The sequence below is a fragment of the Bufo gargarizans genome, chromosome 3 (assembly GCF_014858855.1).
Source record: "Bufo gargarizans isolate SCDJY-AF-19 chromosome 3, ASM1485885v1, whole genome shotgun sequence".
Classification (NCBI taxonomy): Eukaryota; Metazoa; Chordata; class Amphibia; order Anura; family Bufonidae; genus Bufo; species Bufo gargarizans.
The window spans coordinates 377,001,365-377,024,314 of NC_058082.1; the positions used below are offsets into that span (position 1 = coordinate 377,001,365).

General features: G+C 44.2%; 1 protein-coding gene across 1 annotated transcript in view; it reads right to left on the minus strand.

The window, feature by feature from the left end:
* Positions 1–22,950, minus strand: part of GRM4 (glutamate metabotropic receptor 4) — a 351,034-nt gene that overhangs the window by 150,559 nt on the left and 177,525 nt on the right. The window contains exon 6 of the mRNA XM_044285678.1: positions 10,422–10,622. Coding sequence (XP_044141613.1) covers positions 10,422–10,622 — 201 coding nt within the window. The remainder of the gene's footprint in view (positions 1–10,421; positions 10,623–22,950) is intronic.

Sequence of the window (22,950 nt, forward strand, 5' to 3'; positions counted from 1 at the left end):
ATTTTATGTTATTTTAAGTCATTTCCCTATCCTATTTAGATTTTTATATGCCCTCCTTGGTCTTGTAATAAGTTTCCAATTCATATAAGTATTATCCCAGTGCGCATTGTAAACCGTGAAAAATAATCTTTAAAATTACCTGTCAATCAACCGTCCTTTGTGCCCAAGGGGCGTTCTTTGCGGCGCATTTGTGCCCAGCCACGCCCCAACTGCTGTATCCTTAGAGACACCCATCTCATTAGAATTCACTTCGCTGGGCGGTAGAGCAGTGCCCGGCGCAGGCGCAGAATGGAGAGGCTAAAGTGGCCTCATTGAAACATAGGGGACGCAGGCGCAGTTACGGTCATCGGCCTCAATAGCATCATCTGCGCACATGCGCCCGGCACCCTCACTCACTGGGATCACATCGCGCCTGCGACCCCTATGTTTCTATGAGGCCGCTTCAGCCTCTCCATTCTGCGCCTGTTCCGGGCACTGCTCTACCGCCCAGCGAAGTGAATTCTAATGAGATGGGCGTTGCTAAGGATCCGGCAGTTGGGGCGCGGCTGGGCACAAATGCGCCGCAAAGAACGCCCCTTGGACACAAAGGATGGTTGACAGGTGATTTTAAAGATTATTTTTCACGGTTTACAATGTGCACTGGGATAATACTTATATGAATTGGAAACTTATTACAAGACCAAGGAGGGCATATAAAGATCTAATTATGCTCAGAAGGCCTGTCAGTGTCCCTTTAAGTTTTTGTGAAATATCTAATGTTTCTATACCTTGTCCAAGGCATTGCACTATTTGACGCTTTTCGGCAGCAGAGAGGTCCTTTTTCTTTCATATATTGCTTGAAAACTGTGGCCTGCTTAATAATGTGGAATGTCCTTCTTTAGTAGTTTTCCTTCAACTGGGCTCACCTGGCAAACTAATTATCAAATGTGTTTGAGATTGATTTCAGTAATCCAAAAAAAAACTGACACACAATACCATCCATAAGTTTAATTGAAAAACAAAATATGACATCTTTATCATACATACATCCAATTTGCATAATAAATTGGAATTTGGTGTAGTCATAAATGTTTTTAGACATCAGCATAAGGGCTTGTTTACACGAATGTGCCAGTGTGCCTTCCGCAATTTGCAAAACGGAACAGACAGCCCTTTATAGACAAGAATAGGACATGACTCTGATGCGGAACCAAACCAAAGTCGTGTCATTGAGCCCTAAGGTTGTAGAAGGATGCATTAGCAGCAACAGGAGGGCATGACATTGTCCAATGTTCACAAATTCAGCAAAATTTACATTTATTTGTTTACTCATCATAATAAGTATATCAAATCACTAAATGATTGTTAGCATAGTATTTTCAGCCATGGCAATATGCACCTGCGATTGGGATGTGCTGACTAACCCCTATTTTTTTTTTATTGTTAGTATATAATTATGGGACCTTCTATGTGTTTTTTGTAAGACTTAATTAGTAGAAAATATATTTAAGGTGTAGGTTATTCAACTATGCATGCTAACAGCAAATGCAGAAGGTTTTCACCAGGGTCTAAAATGTGAACGGGTGTGTCACTGTGTACTCAGACATGCACTCATTTCTACAAGTGACACACAAAAAGGATCAGCCTGCCAAGGGGTTGTCACTACATACTTAAAACCTTTATCCACAGGATAGGTCATCTATATCTGATTGGTGAATGGTCCGTCTGATCAGCTCTTTGAAGATGAGTTGGCACTTGCATCTTGCACAAGCACTGCTTTCTCTTCAAGATTTCAATGCATGTTGTCTTGTCTGCAGCAGCGTAGTGTTTTCAAGTGAATGGAACAAGCACTTATAATTACACTTCCAAGACGACATGCAGTGTAATCTTGAAGAAGCGCTCGGATGAACGCCGCCTCCTCCGCAAACAGATGATTGACGAGGGTACCAGGAGTCAAACTGCAACAGCACATTGAGATAGACATGTGTCACTTTATGTAATGATAATTTTTAAATGCTTTTACTTATCTAAGCCATTCTGAGTTTTTTTCTTCACATATTGTACTTCATGACAGTGGTAAAATACAAAATGTACCAAAAATGTGGAATTTTTAAAATTTCTATTTCTCTGCTTTAAAAACAGATGATACCTCCTAAAGTAGTTATTACTTCCTATATATCTTTGGTTATTAGATCATTTCCCATATGTCTACTTCATGTTTGGATAATTTAGTAAATGACATTTTCTTTTTTTGGGACGTTAGAAGTTTGGAAGCAATTCTTAACATTTTTAAGAAAATTTCCAAAATCCTTCAGTTTAGGTCTGAAGTCACTTTGTGGGGCTTACATAATAGAAACTACCCCCAAATGACCCAATTTTAGAAACTAGACCCCTCAAGGTATTCAAAACTGATTTACAAACTTTGTTAACCCTTTAGGTGTTCCACAAGAATTAAAGGAGAATGGAGATTACATTTTAGAATTTCACTTTTTTGGCAGATTTTCCATTGAAATCTATTTTTTCCAGTAACAAAGCAAGAGTTAACAGCCAAACAAAACTTAATATTTATTACCCTTATTCTGTAGTTTACAGAAACACCCCATATGTGGTCGCAAATGGCTGTAAGGGCAAACGGTAGTGTAATGACCGGCGTCACGCAAAGGGAGGGAAAAGGGAAAGCCCTGCCCAAGGGAGAGGGAAAGGTGGTGACCCCTGACTCACCTTGTGGCTGGCACCTGACTGCCCTGACGTCCCTAGACGGGTTCCTCACCCGTACGCCAATCACGTGCCTAAACCCTGGCTTTCCCTAAAATGAGCCCTAGGTAGTGAACGGGGCGGTGGGATCACTAGTCCGCACCACTGACACTAAGAGGAAAACACCAAGGAGAGGACAGACAATACAGACAAACATATAATCCCAGGTGGGCAACAACAGCAGACCACCAAGGCCCAACAGGGATCCGGAGGGTAACGTTCTGGAACAACAACCAGGGAACGCAGCAACACAGCTCCAGTGGGTCAGTATAGAAGTCCAGGCAGGAAGCTCTATATCTGGCAACCAGAGAAGTGTGAGAGGGGAATATAAGGAGGTTGGGAGTGCTGGACAAGGAACAGCTGAGGAGAAGGAGCTACGGGTCCCTGAGTGAGCCAAAAAGGGCTGCAAAGCAAACCCAGAAAGCTACCATAAAGAAACAGCCCTATCTTTCTACATAGAGCACGCAGCCAACTGCTGCGACTTCCTGACCTCGGGTATAACGGAGTCAGGCGGGGTTCTTGACACCCTCGTGACAGGCTGCAGAATGAAAGGAACGCCATATGGTTTTTGGAGGGCAGATTTCACTGGGATAATTTTAAGTTGGCATGTCACAATTGAAGACCTCCTGATGAACCCCTATAGTGCAAACTCCTAAAAAGTGACCCCATTTTGGAAACTGTGGGATAAGGTGGCAGTTTTGTTGGTACAATTTCAGGGTACATATGATTTTTGGTTGCTCTATATTACACTTTTTGCGAGGTAAGGCTACTTTCACACTTGTGGCAGGACAGATCCGACAGGCTGTTCACCACCGCTCCGTCCCCATTGACGTATCGGCGCAGTACGGCAGTTCGTGGTCAGAGGCTGTCGGACTAAAAAGTCGGACATGCAGGACTTTTAGTCCGGCGGCCTTTCGCAGTGCAGCCGTACTGCGTCGGAGCACCTCCCGTCCCCATTATAGTCAAAGGGGACGGAGCAGTGATCCGGCGGCACGGCGAAACAGCAGAAGAACGGATCCGACAGGGTGAACAGCCTGTCGGATCCGTCCTGCCACAAGTGTGAAAGTACCCTAAGGTAACAAAAAATTGTTTTGGCACCGTTTTTATTTTTTTACAATGTTAATTTGACAGGTTAGATCATGTGCTATTTTTATAGAGAAAGTTGTTACAGACACGACAATACCAAGTATGATAACTTTTTTTTGGTTGTTTGTTTCAGTTTTACATAATAAAGCATTTTTGAAAAAAAAATGTTTTTTCGTGTCTCCATATTCGGAAAGCCATAGTTGTTTTATTTTTTTGGGCGACTGTCTTATGTAGGGGCTCTTTTTTTCGGTATGAGATGATCATTTTATTGGTACTATTTTAGGGTGCATATGACTTTTTGATTCCTTAGTATTACACTTTTTGTGATATAAGGTGACAAAAAAAATTGCTTTTTTGACACCGTTTTTATTAATAATTTTTTTTACGGTGTTCATCTGAGGGGTTAGGTCATGTGATATTTTAATTTACCTGGTTGTTATGGACACGGTGATAACTAATATGTTTACTTTTTTTTTTCACTTTTATCACAATAAAAGCATTTTTGAAACAAAAAAATCATGTTTTAGTGTCTTCATATTCTGAGAGCTATATATATTTTTTTTTGGGGCAATTGTCTTAGCTATGGGCTCATTTTTTGCAGGATGAGATGACGGTTTGCTTGGTACTACTTTGGGGGGCATATGCCTCTCTAATCGCTTGGTGTTGCACTTTTTGTTATGTACAGTGACAAAAAAAAATGGTTGTTTTAGCACAGTTTTTATTTTATTTTTTCTACGCCGTTCAGATGAGGTGGTGGTTCATGTGATATTTTATAGAGCCGGTCATTACAGACGTGGCAATACCCAATATGTCTGTTTTTCTTTTTTTCTAATTTTATTCACAATTTTCCAGTCAGATCCATAAATATTGCGACATCAACACAATTCTAACATTTTTGGCTCTATACACCACCACAATGGATTTGCAATGAAACGACCAAGATGTGCCTTAACTGCAGACTGTTAGCTTTAATTTGAGGGTATTTACATCCAAATCAGGTGAACGGTGTAGGAATTACAACAGTTTGCATATGTGCCTTCCACTTGTTAAGGGACCAAAAGTAATGGGACAATTGGCTTCTCAGCTGTTCCACGGCCAGGTGTGTGTAATTCCCTCATTATCCCAATTACAATGAGCAGATAAAAGGTCCAGAGTTCATTTCAAGTGTGCTATTTGCATTTGGAATCTATTGCTTTCAACTGTCAAGATGAGATCCAAAGAGCTGCCACTATCAGTGAAGCAAGCCATCATTAGGCTAAAAATACACAACAAACCCATCAGAGAGATAGCAAAAACATTAGGCGTGGCCAAAACAACTGTTTGGAACAATCTTAAAAAGAAGGAATACACCGGTGAGCTCAGCAACACCAAAACACCCGGAAGACCACGGAAAACAACTGTGGTGGATAACTGAAATAATTATTTCCCTGGTGAAGAAAACACCCATCACAACAGTTGGCCAGATCAAGAATACTCTCCAGGATGTAGGTGTATGTGTGTCAAAGTCAACAATCAAGAGAAGACTTCACCAGAGTGAATACAGAGGGTTCACCACAAGATGTAAACCACTGGTGAGCCTCAAAAACAGGAAGGCCAGATTAGAGTTTTCCAAGCGACATCTAAAAAAGCCTTCACAGTTCTGGAACAACATACTATGGACAGATGAGACCAAGATCAACTTGTACCAGAGTGATGGGAAGAGAAGTGTATGGAGAAGGAAAGGAACTGCTCATGATCCTAAGCATACCACCCCATCAGTGAAGCATGGTGACGTGGGCATGTATTGCTGCCAATGGAACTGGTTATCTTGTATTTATTGATTATGTGACTGCTGACAAAAGCAGCAGGATGAATTCTAAAGTGTTTCGGGCAATATTATCTGCTCATATTCAGCCAAATGCTTCAGAACTCATAGGACAGCGCTTCACAGTGCAGATGGACAATGACCCAAAGCATACTGCAAAGGCAACCAAAGAGTTTTTCAAGGGAAAAACGTGGAATGTTATGCAATGGCCAAGTCAATCGCCTGACCTGAATCCGATTGAGTATGCATTTCACTTGCTGAAGACAAAACTGAAGGGAAAATGTCCCAAGAACAAGCAGGAACTGAAGACAGTTGCAGTAGAGGCCTGGCAGAGCATTACCAGGGATGAAACCCAGCGTCAGGTGATGTCTATGCGTTCCAGACTTCAGGCTGTAATTGACTGCAAAAGATTTGCAACCAAGTATTGAAAAGTGAAAGTTTGATTTATGATTAGTATTATGTCCCATTACTTTTGGTCCCTTAACAAGTCGGAGGCACATATGCAAATTGTTGTAATTCCTACACCGGTTACCTGATTTGGATGTAAATACCCTCAAATTAAAGCTGACAGTCTGCAGTTAAAGCACTAGTTTGTTTCATTTCAAATCCATTGTGGTGGTGTATAGAGCCAAAAATGTTAGAATTGTGTCGATGTCCCAATATTTATGGACCTGACTGTATGTGTTTTATTTTTATGAAAAACACTTTGTTTTTACACTTTTGTCCCACTATGGGACTTCAACTTCTGGGGTCTGATCCTCTCTGCAATGTATTACAAGACAACCTGTGTTGTAATGCATTGGCTGTGAGCTTTTATGCTGACATCCTGCCTGTGAGACCCAGCCTAAGTGCTTGATCTCACAGTCTTCTGTAGGATGAAAGCCCCAATGCCTATGGAAAGCATCTGGCTTGCCTTCTCTACCATCGGGTCCCCACCACTGCAGCCCGGAGACCCGATGGAGATGCAGAGGGCACCTGTACCCTCCACAATCCCTCTGCATGCCGTGGTCAGCTTTGACCGTGGCATACAAGGGGTTAATACGCTCGCATTGGTGTCTTCACTAATGACAGCTTATGCAACATGGACCCGGCTGTCAGTGACTGCTGGGTCTGTGCTGCTGATCAGGCGGGCTCAGCTCCTGCATCCGCCCGATCAGCCTGCCGTACATGTACTTTGCTGGTCCTTAAGTCACGTCCAGCTGTAATATACATGTACGGCATGGGTCCTTAAGGGGTTAAGAGAATGAAGATATGTGATTAGAAATATCATAAGCAAACAAAAAAGCTTCCGGTCATAAATCAAACAGCTGTTGAAATCTAAATCAGTTCGCCTAATGTATGCATCAGAGTTCTCTTACTATACTAATTACTTTTAAAGGACACTCAATTTTGGACAGGAAAGTGATAGGTCACCGGTTCACCATTTAATTCAACCATGCCATATAAAATTCATAATGTAATGAATCACCTGACTAATTAACACACCTGACTGATTCAATTAACACAGTGGGAGACATTTAGTAGGCTATTTACGCCTTAATTGTGGCATAAAAAAGGTCACATAATAATTTGAAACTTTTTGAACTTCTAGCCACTTTTCTGAAGTGGCAAGAAATAGGGTAGGGCTTGGCACTGCCCAAAAGATTTACTATAACTTACACCAGAAACTGGCCAAAGATGCAACTAATTTATTAAGAAATCAGAAGCATCTTACTCCAGTGCATGGGGATCAAGACTGATGTATGGGAATGCCATTCTCAATAAATCTTCCTCAGTATTCATTTCAGCCAGGAAAAATCAAACATATACAGTGCTGCCCATAATTATTCCTACCCCTGGCAAATTTTTACTTAAAGTTACTTTTATTCAACCAGCAAGTAATTTTTTGACAGGAAATGACATAGGTGTCTCCCAAAAGATAATAAGACAATGTACAAGAGGCATAATTGTGTGTGGGGGGGGGGGGGGGGGGGGGAAACATTTCTTAGCTTTTATTTACATTTAAGCAAAAAATACAAGATGTTCAATACAAAATCTCAGAGGACGTGGTCGGAAGCCAAAAGTGACACCTGTGCTGGCCAGGAGAATAGTTAGAGAGGTGAAAAAGAATCCAAGGATCACCACCAAGGCCATCCTGGTGAATCTGGGCTCTGCTGGTGGCAATGTCTCAAGGCAGACAATCCAACGGACACTGCACACTGCTGTGTTCCATGGATGCAGACCAAGGAGGAAGCCACTTCTCCAGATAATGCACACAAAAGCTTGCTTGCTCTTTACAAACGCTCATCTGGACAAAGAAGACGACTTCTGGTCTTCTGTATTATGGTCAGATGAAACAAAAATTGAATTTTTAGTCACAATGATGTTTTCTTCATTTGGCGTAAAAAAGGAGAAGCCTTCAACCCAAAGAACACCATCCCCACTGTCAAACATGGTGGTAGGAACCTAATGCTTTGGGTTTTTTTTCAGCCAATGAACCAGGGAACCTAATTACAGTAAACGGCACCATGAAAAAAAAGCATTACATGAGGATTCTCAACGACAACATCAGGCAGTCTGCAGGGAAACTTGGCCTTGGGCACCAGTGGACATTTCAGCATGAGAATGACCCAAAACACACAGCAAAGTGGTGAAGAAATGGTTAGCAGACAACAACATTAACGTTTTGGAGTGGCCCAGCCAGAGTCCACACTTGAGTCCAATTGAGAATCTGTGGAGGGAGCTAAGGCTAGGTCTACACGATGACATTTGTCGCGCAACATTTTGTTGCACCAATGTCGCGCGACAATTTTTATAATGGCAGTCTATGGTGTCGCATTGCAACATGCTGCGACTGCGACGCGACAGTCGCAGAAAATCCATTCAAGATGGATTTTTCTGCGACTGTCGCGTCGCAGTCGCAACATGTCGCATGTTGCAGTGCGACACCATAGACTGCCATTATAAAAATTGTCGCGCGACATTGGTGCAACAAAATGTCGCGCGACAACTGTTGCGCCCTATCTGTCGCGCGACTTTTTGTCGCGCGACAAATGTCGTCGTGTAGACCTAGCCTAAAGATCAGGGTGATGGCAAGAAAACCCTCCAACCTGAAAGATTTGGAGCTTATCGCTAAAGATGAATGGGTAAAAATGCCTGTAGATACATGGAAAAAGCTGGTCTGCAATTATAGGAAGCGTTTGATTGCTGTAATAGCCAATAAAGGCTTTTCTATTGATTATTGAGAAGGGTATGAATACCTTTGGACTGGACACTTTTTGCTCAAATGCAAATAAAAGCTGAGAAATATTTTTTTTTCCACAATAATGCCTCTTGTACATCGTCTTATTATCTTTCGGAAGACACCTATGTCATTTCCCGTCCAAAAATTGCTTGCTGGTTGAATAAAAGTAATTTTAAGTTAAAATTTGCCAGGGGTATGAATAATTATGGATATATATTATGGATATATATGTATCTGGAAATTTGACCCATTGCATGCCTGTTTGCCCTGTTTGACTAGAAATCTTTTGCTAAGACTGAAGATGGTCTTGCATAGAACATGCCAGAGAGTTCCAAACTTAGTCATCAAAAATTACCTTTATTTGCTATTGCCTGTTTTATATGGGGGCCTTTACTATCAGAAATACAGTTATATTAGGCATATTTCTGGTGCAGATTGTGGAGCAACGGCTACTTGCACCACAATCTGTGACTTTTCCCCACTCATGACAGATCTAAAAAATGGAAGCGTGGTGTGGACCAGGTAGGGGACAGGCCGGCAGCCCATCTGATTCATCATTTTCTACGCCTGTTTTAGGTGTAGAAAATGGTCTAACTGTAAGACAGCAAGGAAGTCATATTGATCCCGGCACCTCTACATAACTTCAGTGGATCAACCGCCAGCTAGAGGGCTTATTAAGACTGTCATCTAAAACGTTTATCTGCCTATATACAATAACGATCATATATTTTTCCACATCTTGCAATATTCCTTTTTTTTTTTTTTAAAGGTTACGTTATAATAACAGTAATTCCCAGTACAATTCAGTACTGAAGTGTGCCAGATACTGGCTACATATACAGGCACTGTTAAAAAAAAAATTAAAAAGGCTGCTTGAAAGAATTGCTATTCGAATTAAACTTGAGAATACTGCACTTGTACTGCTCATGAAACACACTTAAAATGTTTTTACATTTTTAATAAAAATCTTAGATGTCACATGTAATAGGCTTTAAGCAGGAATTTCTTTCTAGTTATCCAGCCATTTTTGTATTTTTCTATTGATCCCATCTATGTGAAGTATCTATTCTATGAAATTACTACTGGTCTGTATACTCCTTTACGTCATAGTTTTTGGAGTATCCACATATGTATTTCTGTAATCTATTTACGTAAGTTTGTCCTGTTTACCTGTTTATGAATTTGTCTCACTGACCCATTTATGTCTATTCATGTATTCATTATAAGGGCCTGCCTGGCTAAATTTATTTATCTGTCCACGTTATCTAGTTCACTATGCATACATCTGTATTTCCAGTACATCTATATCTGCCTTAGGGGTAAAACTAGCAACATCAATATTTCAAGCAGGCATTGTGAGTGGAGTCAATATCAATATTCCTTTTGTTTCCTACAAGTTGGTAGGAACAATTAATGGACTTTTTAGAAATTAAAGCTGGTGACTGTCTTTGGAAAGCTTTATCCCATGTTTATAATTATTAATGAACAACAGATATATCTGCACACTTATCAAAACCCTTCCATTAACACAGTATTTATGGTTTCTTATTGCAATGTAACTAGAATTGTCCTTACCTGTAAAATTGACATTACGGATGTATTTCAGTAGTTCAGCACCATCAACTGGGTCCATGCGGCTGCACAGTCCAACGCTCCCAGGACACAAAGCTTTGTGCATGTTATGAAGTGCATGGGCCATTGCATACACAGCATCAATAACAAACTGTACCTTGCCTTCCTGTTCATAAGCAGACCCTACACCAATCCTCTCCTGATCTGTGCAAGAGAGAAATGCACATAAATCTCCATTTTTTTTTTTAAATAACCCTTCAAATACAATGCAAAGTTCATGCATTAAAGAATGCGGAAAGAAAAATGGTTACCCACAATGGTTTCTGGACTTATGGTGTTTGCTAATACTTTGAATTTTGTCATTTGTGGTCAAGTGGTAGTAGAAAAAACAATAACAGCACAAAGAGGGAGGGCTGTTGGAGTACTTAAAGAGGACCTTTCACTACTCTACAAACGAAAAACTAACTATACCTGTGGGCAGAGCGGCGCCCAGGGGTCCCCCTGCACTTACTAGTAAGTCTGGGCGCCGCTCCGTTCGCCCGGTATAGGCTCCGGTGTCTGCGCTCCCTCTGACTGTTTTCTTGTAGGAGGCGTGTCCCTTGCTGCACTGCTGGCCAATCGCAGCGCACAGCTCATAGCCTGGCTATGAGCTGTGCGCTGCGATTGGCCAGCAGTGCAGCAAGGGACACGCCTCCTACAAGAAAACAGTCAGAGGGAGCGCAGGCACCGGAGCCTATACCGGGCGAACGGAGCGGCGCCCAGACTTACTAGTAAGTGCAGGGGGACCCCTGGGCGCCGCTCTGCCCACAGGTATAGTTAGTTTTTCGTTTGTAGAGTAGTGAAAGGTCCTCTTTAAAGTCTCTAAAGATATAGTGCTATTCTAAGTCTTTCTAGATACCGTAGAGCAAAAGGTGTTGAATTTCACAAAATGAAGATTCGTAAGTAGGAGCAAATCAAAGCATAATATAATCCAGCAGTACCAAAAAAATATATATTGTCATGCCTTTAGTATTTCTTATATTGCATATGTATTATGCTTTGTGTTCCAGGTGTAGTGGTTGTCTGTTCAATCAGTTTAGTTAGCTAGCATACAACTCCCTGTATGTCCCTAGGGAGACACTGTTTCTGTCACATGACTTGGTGAGATCAAGTGAGCTCATGTAGGAGGCATTTTATCGCCCCCGAAATCTGCGAACTAGCAGCATCTGAAGTAATCACCGTCATCCGTCTACGGTAGCATCGCTTGTATGTTCAGATTACCATCTAGCATTTTATGTTTATATGTTAATGTATATTGCTGTATTTTGCATGTTTCCTACTGTTATGGTCTACTCCATAGTTATGTTAGAGACCATGCTAGTGACAGGTCAGCAACTTCCTTGAGCATATGTATATACAGTAGCTACTCATCTTCCCACTTATTGCCGTGTTGTATTTCATGCACATGTTCATGTCTGGATATACCTGCATTATAGAGTGTGGTTATATGCTGCTGTATGATAGTAGGCACAGTATTTTTCTTGCTCATGCCTTTCACCTATTGATGTTGGACCCTGCTCCTTGTTATGATTGAGTTTAGCTGCCTGCCAAAGCATACTCCTCTGACACATAAGGAGGACAGAATATATTGTTTCAGCTGAATTCCATTTCTATTGGATAGTGGATTGTAATTTGAAGCTCCTCACTGGTCTGGCGATACCATCTGGAGGTCTCTACTGTGTGCTATATTTGGAAGTGCCATGTCTACAAATATGGTATCATATTATATATACAGTCTGAAATTTTACTCCTTGAAACGAAAGGTTTTTATGTTGTCGTCATAACAAGAAAGTATATCTGGAAAAAATAGTTCTCTGGACTGCTTTAAGCAAAAAACTGATAGTACCCTTTTATAATAAAACCGAAGAGATGATCAGTAAGTGCCATAATAAACACAGAACCACATTTTGACCATTTTGCTATGGTGAGCATCAGAGAGATAATGTGTGCACCAGTATGTAGTCATAACCATCTTATACATCAGGATAAGGGCTCGTTCACACGACCGTGTGTCTTTTTCAGTGTTTTGCGGGCCGGTTTTCACGGATCCGTTGTTCCGTTTTTTGTTTCCATTGTGTTTCCGTTTCTGTTCAGTTTTTCCGTTTCGCATACGGAGTACATTCCGTTTTATTCGCTTAACTATTGAAATGAATGGTTTCGTATACGGACCGTATACGGAAGACAAAAAACGTCCGTGTGAACAACCCCTAAGGCTGCAGATGAATGCTTTAGCAGCAACAGGAGAGCATGACATTGTCCAATGTTCACAAATTCAGCAAACTTTACATTTATTTGTACTTGTTTTTATCTGGGGCATCTTTATTCATCAGAATAAGTATATTAAATCACAAAATCATTGTTAGTTTATGTTTATGGGCCTTCTATATGTTGTTTGCAAGACGTGATAAGTAGAAAATATATGTAAGATATAAAATATATATGTTATTAAACTGCATAAGCTAACAGCAAATGCAGAGACTGAACAGAAGAGGGTTGCACCAGGGTCTGAAATAGAATGTGTGTCAAAGACGTGCACTTATTTTTACAAGTACCACACAGAAAGGATCAGCCTGCCTTGTTAAAGGGGTTGTGCAGCCAGTACAAATTAAAAACCTATCCACAGGATAGGTCATCAATATCGGATTGTGGAGGTCTGACTCCCGGGCACTCCTGCCAATCAGCTGTTTGAAGAACAGGCCACACTTGTTTCCTCATTAAGGAACAGCAGCAGCGCAATAACAAGTGCTCATGCCTTTCAAATGAATGGAACTTATCCCCAGGATAGGTCATCAATATGTACTGACTGCACAACCCCTTTAAGACCTACAATGGTGCGGCATGGGCTATAGGTTCATAGTCCACACACTAATCGGGGTCATGGAGCCTGTCCGCACAGGGTGGAGAAAGGGGGACATTATTACTGGAGGGGGGGCACAAATGGGGCACTGTTATTGTATTGGGGCACTATAACTGTGTAAGGCACTACTACTGTAGGCCATAAGACTGATAGTACCCAAGTTACATTCATCTCATAAACTATATTAGAAAAAACACTCTTTATTCAATTAAATTAAAAATCTGACCCTTACACGCTGTATTTATTAAAAACCTCAGGATAACCTAACCTCTATATCCTTATATACTATATCATAATCAGTGCCATTAGTTGACTTTATTATCTCTAACTGTATATCACTGTAACAATGTCCTCTGTGCTACGCTGTCCCCCTGCTTACCGCCGCGTTTCCGGGCACTGTGCTCATCTGTGATCGTGGTCTGTGCTTCCCTGTCTCTGCTGCAGCTTTTGGTTCTGCCTGTGTGGTGAGTACAAACCGGATTCCAAAAAAGTTGGGACACTATACAAATCGTGAATAAAAACTGAATGCAATGATGTGGAGGTGCCAACTTCTAAAATTTTATTCAGAATAGAACATAAATCACGGAACAAAAGTTTAAACTGAGAAAATGTACCATTTTAAGGGAAAAATATGCTGAATCAGAATTTCATGGTTTCAACAAATCCCCAAAAAGTTGGGACAAGGCCATTTTTTTACCACTGTGTGGCATCTCCCCTTCTTCTTACAACACTCAACAGACGTCTGGGGACCGAGGAGACCAGTTTCTCAAGTTTAGAAATAGGAATGCTCTCCCATTCTTGTCTAATACAGGCTTCTAACTGTTCAATCGTCTTAGGCCTTCTTTGTTGCACCTTCCTCTTTATGATGTGCCAAATGTTCTCTATAGGTGAAAGATCTGGACTGCAGACTGGCCATTTTAGTACCCAGATCCTTCTCCTACGCAGACATGATGTTGTGATTGATGCAGAATGTGGTCTGGCATTATCTTGTTGAAAAATGCAGGGTCTTCCCTGAAAGAGATGACGTCTGGATGGGAGCATATGTTGTTCTAGAACCTGAATATATTTTTCTGCATTGATGGTGCCTTTTCAGACATGCAAGCTGCCCATGCCACACGCACTCATGCAACCCCATACCATTAGAGATGCAGGCTTCTGAACTGAGCGTTGATAACAACTAGGTTTGTCCTTGTCCTCTTTGGTCCGGATGACATGGCGTCCCAGATTTCCAAAAAGAACTTTGAATCGTGACTCGTCTGACCACAGAACAGTCTTCCATTTTGCCACACTCAATTTTAAATGATCCCTGGCCCAGTGAAAACGCCTGAGCTTGTGGATCTTGCTTAGAAATGGCTTCTTCTTTGCACTGTAGAGTTTCAGCTGGCAATGGCACGGTGGATTGTGTTCACTGACAATGGTTTCTGGAAGTATTCCTGAGCCCATTCTGTTATTTCCTTTACAGTAGCATTCCTGTTTGTGGTGCAGTGTCGTTTAAGGGCCCGGAGATCACGGGCATCCAGTATGGTTTTATGGCCTTGACCCTTACGCACAGAGATTGTTCCAGATTCTCTGAATCTTCGGATGATGAAGACCCATGTAAATTGAGCGCCTTCATCTGACTGACCAAGAATGTCTACGTCGAAAGCGGAGAATCTATGTCTATATTGTGGAAGCAAGGGCCATTTTGTGCATAGCTGCTCCCAGAGGCTTGGGAACACTACTGTCTAGAATCAGTTGGAGAGGTGGTCCTAGACCAGGAGAAGTACTCTCTGAAACTTTCACTTCCGGTGACTCTTTCACAAGGAAGTTAAGTTATCTATGCCGGCATTCATGGACTCTGGGTCAGCCGGTAACTTCATTCAACAAGCGCTGGTCCATCAGTATCTGATTCCCACCACCCTACTGCAGAGTCCTTTGTCTGTGGCCTCTGTAAATAGATTAATGCTTAATGAACCAGTACTCATGGTTACTGTGCCCCTTAAGTTACAAATTGGGGTTCTGTCCTCACATCTGATCTCTTTCTATGTGCTGCCAGTCTCTGTGAAGCCGATTATTCTTGGGCTACCCTGGCTACATCTTCATTCGCCAATTGTAGACTGGCACTCCTGTCAGATCCTGAGATGGGGATAATCTTATCTCTCCACTTGCCTAGGAGAGGTCTGACCAGCTTCCTCGCCTACGGTACCTGTAGACCTGGCTGGACTTCCGCAGCAATATACCAATTAAGCAGACATCTTTAGTAAAAAAGACGCAGAGACTCTACCTCCGCATCGTCCCTATGACTGTGTCCGATCGACCATCTGCCTGGTGCCACTCCTCCTCGTGGTTAAGTCTACCCACTCTCCCTTCCAGAGACTCAGGCGCTGACTGACTACATCAAAGAGAATCTTGAGAAGGGGTTTATTCGGAAAACCACTTCACCAGCCGGGGCTGGGTTCTTCTTTGCGCAGAAGAAAGATTGATCCTTACGGCCCTGTATCGATTATCGAGGTCTGAATCACGCTTAAAAACCGATACCCTCTTCCGCTGATCTCCGAACTCTTTGACAGAAAATCCGGGGGGGGGGGGGGGGGGTTGTATAGCTAAAGTCTTCACTAAACTCGACCTGCGCAGAACGACAGTACCATTTCTCGGATACATCATCTCAGATGCTGGATTACAGATGGATCCTGAAAAACTGAATGCGGTAAAGAACTAGCCTCGCCCACAGGGTCTGCGTGCTATACAGAACTTCCTGGGATTCGCCAATTTCTATTGGCAGTTTATTCCGAATTTCTCCTCCCTAACGTCTCCGATATCCGCTCTTACTAAAAAATACGCGAGGCCGCTTTCGTCCAATTAAAAAGATCCTTTGCATCTGCACCTGTTCTGCCATATCCCGATGTCTCCTGACAATTCTTGTTAGAAGTGGACTCCTCCTCCATAGCAGCCGGTGCTGTCCTACTACAAAAGACTTCCAAGGGCAAGAGGTTCACCTGTGGATTCTCCTCCAAGCTCTTCTCTCCGCCGAGAGGAATTATTGTATAGGAATTACTGGCCATAAAACTCCCCTTGGAGGAGTGGCATTATCTATTGGAGGAAGCCTAGCATCCGGTAAAAAAGGTTACTGACCACAAGGATCTCACATACCTGTAGACAGCTCAGCGTCTAAACCCCCGCCAAGCCAGGTGGGCACTTTCCTTCTCCCATTTTAACTTTGAGTTACACTTCCGCCCGGCTGAGAAAAATATCAAGGCGGATGCTCTGTCCTAATCTTTTGTTTTTTAATCTTTTGTTTTTTCTGACCAACAGGAGGAGCCTCAATACATGATAGATCCTGCTTGCTTCATCATAGTGTCTCCGTCCTCCGTCCTGGTAAGAGACATTCCTCCCAGGAGAACATTTGTACCCGCTGCCAAAAAGAAACATATCCTATCGGGGGGGCACCACTCCAAACTGTCCAGTCATACTGGGATCCACAAGACCACAGAACTAGTGTCTCGCCACTACTGGTGGCCCACATTGTCCAAAGACATACATGACTACGTTTCTGCTTGCACCATCTGTGCTCACAATAAAATTTCCAGGAGCAAACCACCAGGCCTGCTGCTACCCCTACCTGTTCCTGATGTTCCATGGCAACACATTGACATGGACTTTATTACAGACCTGCCTTCTTCAGCTGAAAGTACTATGGTTTGGGTAGTGGTGGACCGCTTCTCCAAGATGGCGCACTTTGTTCCATTGTCTGGATTGCCCTCGGCTGCGGAACTTGCCAAGCTGTTCATAAAACATATATTTTGACTACATGGTTTGCCAGGGCATATTGTTTCCGATCGAGGAATCCGGTTTACATCCAAGCTCTGGAGAGCCCTCTGTTGTCTGCTAGAAGTTTACCTGAACTTCTCTTCTGGTTATCACCCCCAAACCAATGGTCAATTAGAGCGGGTCAATCAGATTTTGGAGAACTATCTTCGACATTTTGTTTCTACGCAACACGAAAACTGGGTATTACTGCTACCTTGGGCAGAATTCTCCTACAACAACCACACAAGTAAGTCTACTAGATCCTTGCCATTCTTTGTCATCTATGGTCATCACCCTAGTACTCCTCTTCCTGTTCCTACATCTTCCAGGGTACCAGCTGCAGACTCTTCCTTTAGAGATTTTTTTAAAGATTTGGAGTGACACCAAGGTCGACAAAGCGGTGACCCGCATGAAGAAGACCACCCAGTTCTCGTCTGGGTAGAAGGTATGGCTTTCCTCCCAAAAATTCTGTTTAAGAGTCCCCAGTTTGCTCCTAGATTCCTTGGACCCTTTGAAGTGTTGAAGAGGATCAATGAGGTGACGTACATGTTATGTGTGCCTCGTATCTTTGCTTAAACCAGTGGTCCTTAACTGTTTCTCAAAGGCTCCTTCTACTCCTACTGACAAGGTCTTTGAAGTCAATGACTTTCTGGATGTTAAGAAGCGGGGTAAGAAGACCTATTATCTTGTGGACTGGAAAGGATTTGGTCCAGAAGAGAGGTCCTGGGAGCCACAGGAGAATATTCATGCTCCGTATCTTATCAAGCGCTTTCTATCTTGCTATGGACTCGAGAAGAGGCGGCGTAGGTGGGGTACTGTAACAGCGACGCTGTCCCCATGCTTACCACCGTGGTTACGGACACTGTGCTCATCTGTGATCGTGGTCTCTGCTTCCCTGCCTCCGTTGCAGCTTTGGGTTCTGCCTGTGTGGTTAGTATTACCTTTGAAGATTCCGCTCCCCAACTTCCATTAAACCTGAACACTGCTTGAACTCGGCTTCGGTTGTGGCAGTACGCATCACTCCTTGTGCGGAGCTGAGTTGTCAGGTGATCGTGTTAACATATCGTGGTTCTCCTGCAGGTACCTTAGTAGCTCAACCCTCTAGCCAGACGCCTCAGTGTCAAGGTCCTAATCTTGTGATAAAGAGATTGCTTACCACTAGTGTTTCTGACTTCATGTTTCGTTCCCGGATAGGGATGAGCGAACCCGAACTGTATAGTTCGGGTTCGTACCGAATTTTGGGGGGGTTCTTGACACGGACCCGAACATTTACATAAAAGTACGGGTTCGGGTTCGGTGTTCGGAGCTTTCTTGGCGCTTTTTGAAAGTCTGCAAAGCAGCCAATCAACAAGCGTCATACTACTTGCCCCAAGAGGCCATCACAGCCATGCCTACTATTGGCATGGCTGTGATTGGCCAGTGCAGCATGTGACCCAGCCTCTATTTAAGCTGGAGTCACGTAGCGCCGCACGTCACTCTGCTCTGATCAGTGTAGGGAGAGGATGCAGCTGCTGTTAGGGTGAGATTAGGCAGGGATTAACTCAGCAAAAACACTTAATGAAGTGATTGATCTACAGCTGTGAATCATTCAACTTCTGCTAGTTAATTGCTCACTGTTTTTAGGCTGCCCAGAGCGTTTTTCTGTCACTTTTTTTCTGGGGTGATCGATATTTTGTGTCTTGTGGTGCGCCATAACAAGCTGCCACCAAGTCCATTTAACCATCAATAGTAGTTGTTTTTTTTTTTTGCTATATCCTACATCAGGGGCTTGGCTGTGCTTATTGTCACCCCTTGAAACTCAGGATAGAATTTTCTATATTTTATTAAGGGGTGAAATTCACTTGCAAAAATAGCAATCCCCTAAATCTGGTGTTCCAGCTGTGGCTAGCCAAGTGTAATACTGTCTGCTGTCTGGCAAAGGATATATTTTTTTCTGGGGTGAAATTCAATTTCCAGAATAGCAATACCCTAAATCTGGTGTTCCAGCTGTGGCTGGACAAGTTTTTTAGTGTCCGTCAAAGCATAGTTTTTGTTCTGGGTTGAAATTCAAAATAGCAATACCCTAAATCAATGGTTTTTGCTGTTGCAGGCCAAGTTTAAATCTGTCCATAAAAGGGTATATTACACTCAGCGTGCATCTCCAAATGTATTTTTTTCCGTAAAAGGGTATATTACACAAACTGTTAAATTACAATTGCTGAAAGCATAAGTCTTTAAATTTGCACGCACTATTGTGCTTCTCATAGTGTATTTCTGTCCGTAAAAAGGTATATTACATTCAAGGTGCAAATTCAAGTGCTGATAGGGTCATCAACCTCAATAACGTCTAATGCTACCGTGCATCTCCAAGTGTAATTCTGTCCCTAAAAGGATACCTTTCATCCAGGGCCTAAATACTAGGCCTACAATTTATATTCCCCTAAATCTGTGGTTACTGCTGTGCCTGTATTAGTGTAATACTGTACTTAAAAAGATAGTGTTAGGTGCCTGTAAAAAAGGCCTGAATTTGAATTCAATACATTGGGCCAAATAATTTTTTCTTATTGTGGTGAACGGTGAGGAAAACATCTAGTAAGGGACGCGGACGTGGTCGTGGTGGTGTTAGTGGACCCTCTGGTGCTGGGAGAGGACGTGGGCGTTCTGCCACAGCCACACATCCTAGTGAACCAACTACCTCAGGTCCCAGAAGCCGCCAGAATTTACAGCAATATTTGGTGGGGCCCAATGCCGTTCTAAGGATGGTAAAGCCTGAGCAGGTACAGGCATTAGTCAATTAGGTGGCCAACAGTGGATCCAGCACGTTCACATTATCTCCCACCCAGTCTTCTTCCGAAAGCGCACAGATGGCGCCTGAAAACCAAGCCCATCAGTCTGTTACATCACCCCCATGCATATCAGGGAAACTGTCTGAGCCTCAAGTTATGCAGCAGTCTCTTATGCTGTTTGAAGACTCTGCTGGCAGGGTTTCCCAAGGGCATCCACCTAGCCCTTCCCCAGTGGTGGAAGACATAGAATGCACTGACGCGCAACCACTTATGTTTCCTGATGATGAGGACATGGGAATACCACCTCAGCACGTCTCTGATGATGACGAAACACAGGTGCCAACTGCTGCGTCTTTCTGCAGTGTGCAGACTGAACAGGAGGTCAGGGAGGAAGACTGGGTGGAAGACGATGCAGGGGATGATGAGGTCATAGACCCCACATGGAATGAAGGTCGTGCCACTGACTTTCAGAGTTCAGAGGAAGAGGCAGTGGTGAGACCGAACCAACAGCGTAGCAAAAGCCGGAGCAGGGTGCAAAAGCAGAGCAGCTGTCGCCAAAACAGTTCGCTTGCTACGGGCCACCGTCACCAGGGACCAAGCACACCAAAGGCAGCTTCAAGGAGTTCCCTGGCATGGCACTTCTTCACACAATGTGCTGACGTCAAGACCCAAGTGGTTTGCATGCTGTGCAATCAGAGCCTGAAGCGAGGCATTAACGTTCTGAACCTTAGCACAACCTGCATGACCAGGCATCTGCATGCAAAGCATGAACTGCGGTGGAGTAAACACCTTAAAAGCAAGGAACTCACTCAGGCTCCCCCTGCCACCTCTTCTGCTGCTGCCTCGGCCTCTTCAAGAGGATCGTTGGCACCTGCCACCCAGCAAACGGAGGATGTACCACCAACACCACCTCCGTGACGGCAGAGTTCAGCTCTCCATCTCACAAACATTTGAGGGAAAGCGTAAATTCCCACCTAGCCACCCTCGATCCCTGGCCCTGAATGCCAGCATTTCTAAACTACTGGCCTATGAATTGCTGTCATTCAGGCAGGTGGACACAGCTTCAAACAGCTCATGTCGCTTGCTGTCCCACAGTATGTTGTTCCCAGCCGCCACTACTTCTCCAAGATTGCCATGCCTTCCCTGCACAACCAAGTATCCAATAAAATCAAGTGTGCACTGCACAACGCCATCTGTGGCAAGGTCCACCTAACCACAGATACGTGGACCAGTAAGCACGGCCAGGGACACTATATCTCCCTAACTGCACACTGGGTAAATGTAGTGGCGGCTGGGCCCCAGGTGGAGAGTTCTTTGGCGCACGTCCTTCCGCCACCAAGGATCGCAGGGCAGCATTCTTTGCCTCCTGTAGCCTCCTCCTTCTACTCGGCTTCCTCCTCCTCTTCTTCCACCTGATCATCCAGTCAGCCACACACCTTCACCACCAACTTCAGCACAGCCCGGGGTAAATGTCAGCAGGCCATTCTGAAACTCATATGTTTGGGGGACAGGCCCCACACCATGCAGGAGTTGTGGCGGGGTATTGTACAACAGAGCGACGAGTGGTTGCTGCCGGTGAGCCTCAAGCCCGGCCTGGTGGTGTGCAATAATGGGCGAAATCTCGTCGCAGCTCTGGGACTAGCCGGTTTGACGCACATCCCTTGCCTGGCGCATGTGCTGAATTTGGTGGTGCAGAAGTTCATTCACAACTCCCCCGACATGTTAGAGCTGCTGCATAAAGTGCGGGCCATCTGTGCGCGCTTCCGGCGTTCACAACCTGGCGCTGCTCGCCTGTCTGCCCTACAGCGTAACTTCAGCCTTCCCGCTCACCGCCTCATATGCGACATGCCCACCAGGTGGAACTCCACCTTGCACATGCTGGACAGCCTGTGCGAGCAGCAGCAGGCCATAGTGGAGTTTCAGCTGAAGCACGCACTGGTGAGTCTCACTGCGGAACAGCACCACTTCACCACCAATGACTGGGCCTCCATGCGAGACCTGTGTGCCCTGTTGCGCTGTTTCGAGTAGTCCACCAACATGGCCAGTAGCGATGATGCCGTTATCAGCGTTGCAATACCACTTCTATGTCTCCTTGAGAAAACACTTAGGGCGATGATGGAAGAGGAAGTGGCCCAGGAGGAGGAGGAGGAGGAGGAGGAAGAGGGGTCATTTTTAGCACTTTCAGGCCAGTCTCTTAGAAGTGACTCAGAGGGAGTTTTTTTGGAACAGCAGAGGCCAGGTACAAATGTGGCCAGCCAGGGCCCACTACTGGAGGACGAGGAGGACGAGGAGGTGGAGGAGTATGAGGATGAAGCATGTTCACAGCGGGGTGGCACCCAACGCAGCTCAGGCCCATCACTGGTATGTGGCTGTGGGAAAAACAGAGGACGATGACGATACGCCTCCCACAGAGGACAGCTTGTCCTTACCTCTGGGCAGCCTGGCACACATGAGCGACTACATGCTGAAGTGCCTGCGCAACAACAGCAGAGTTGCCCACATTTTAACGTGTGTGGACTACTGGGTTGCCACCCTACTGGATCCCCGGTACAAAGATAATGTGCCCACCTTACTTCCTGCACTGGAGCGTGATAGGAAGATGCGCGAGTACAAGCGCATGTTGGTGGACGCGCTACTGAGAGCATTCCCAAATGTCACAGGGGAACAAGTGGAAGCCCAAGGCGAAGAAGGCAGAGGAGGAGCAAGAGGTCGCCAATGCAGCTGTGTCACGGCCAGCTTCTCTGAGGGCAGGGTTAACATGGCAGAGATGTGGCAAAGTTTTGTCACCACGCCACAGCTAACTGCACCACCACTTGATACGGAACATGTTAGCAGGAGGCAGCATTTCACTAACCTGGTGGAACAGTACGTGTGCATACCCCTCCACGTACTGACTGATGGTTTGGCCCCATTCAACTTCTGGGTCTCCAAATTGTCCATGTGGCCAGAGCCTTGGAGGTGCTGGCCTGCCCGGCAGCCAGCGTTTTGTCTGAACGTGTATTCAGCACGGCAGGGGGCGTCATTACAGACAAACGCAGCCGCCTGTCCACAGCCAATGTGGACAAGCTGACGTTCATAAAAATGA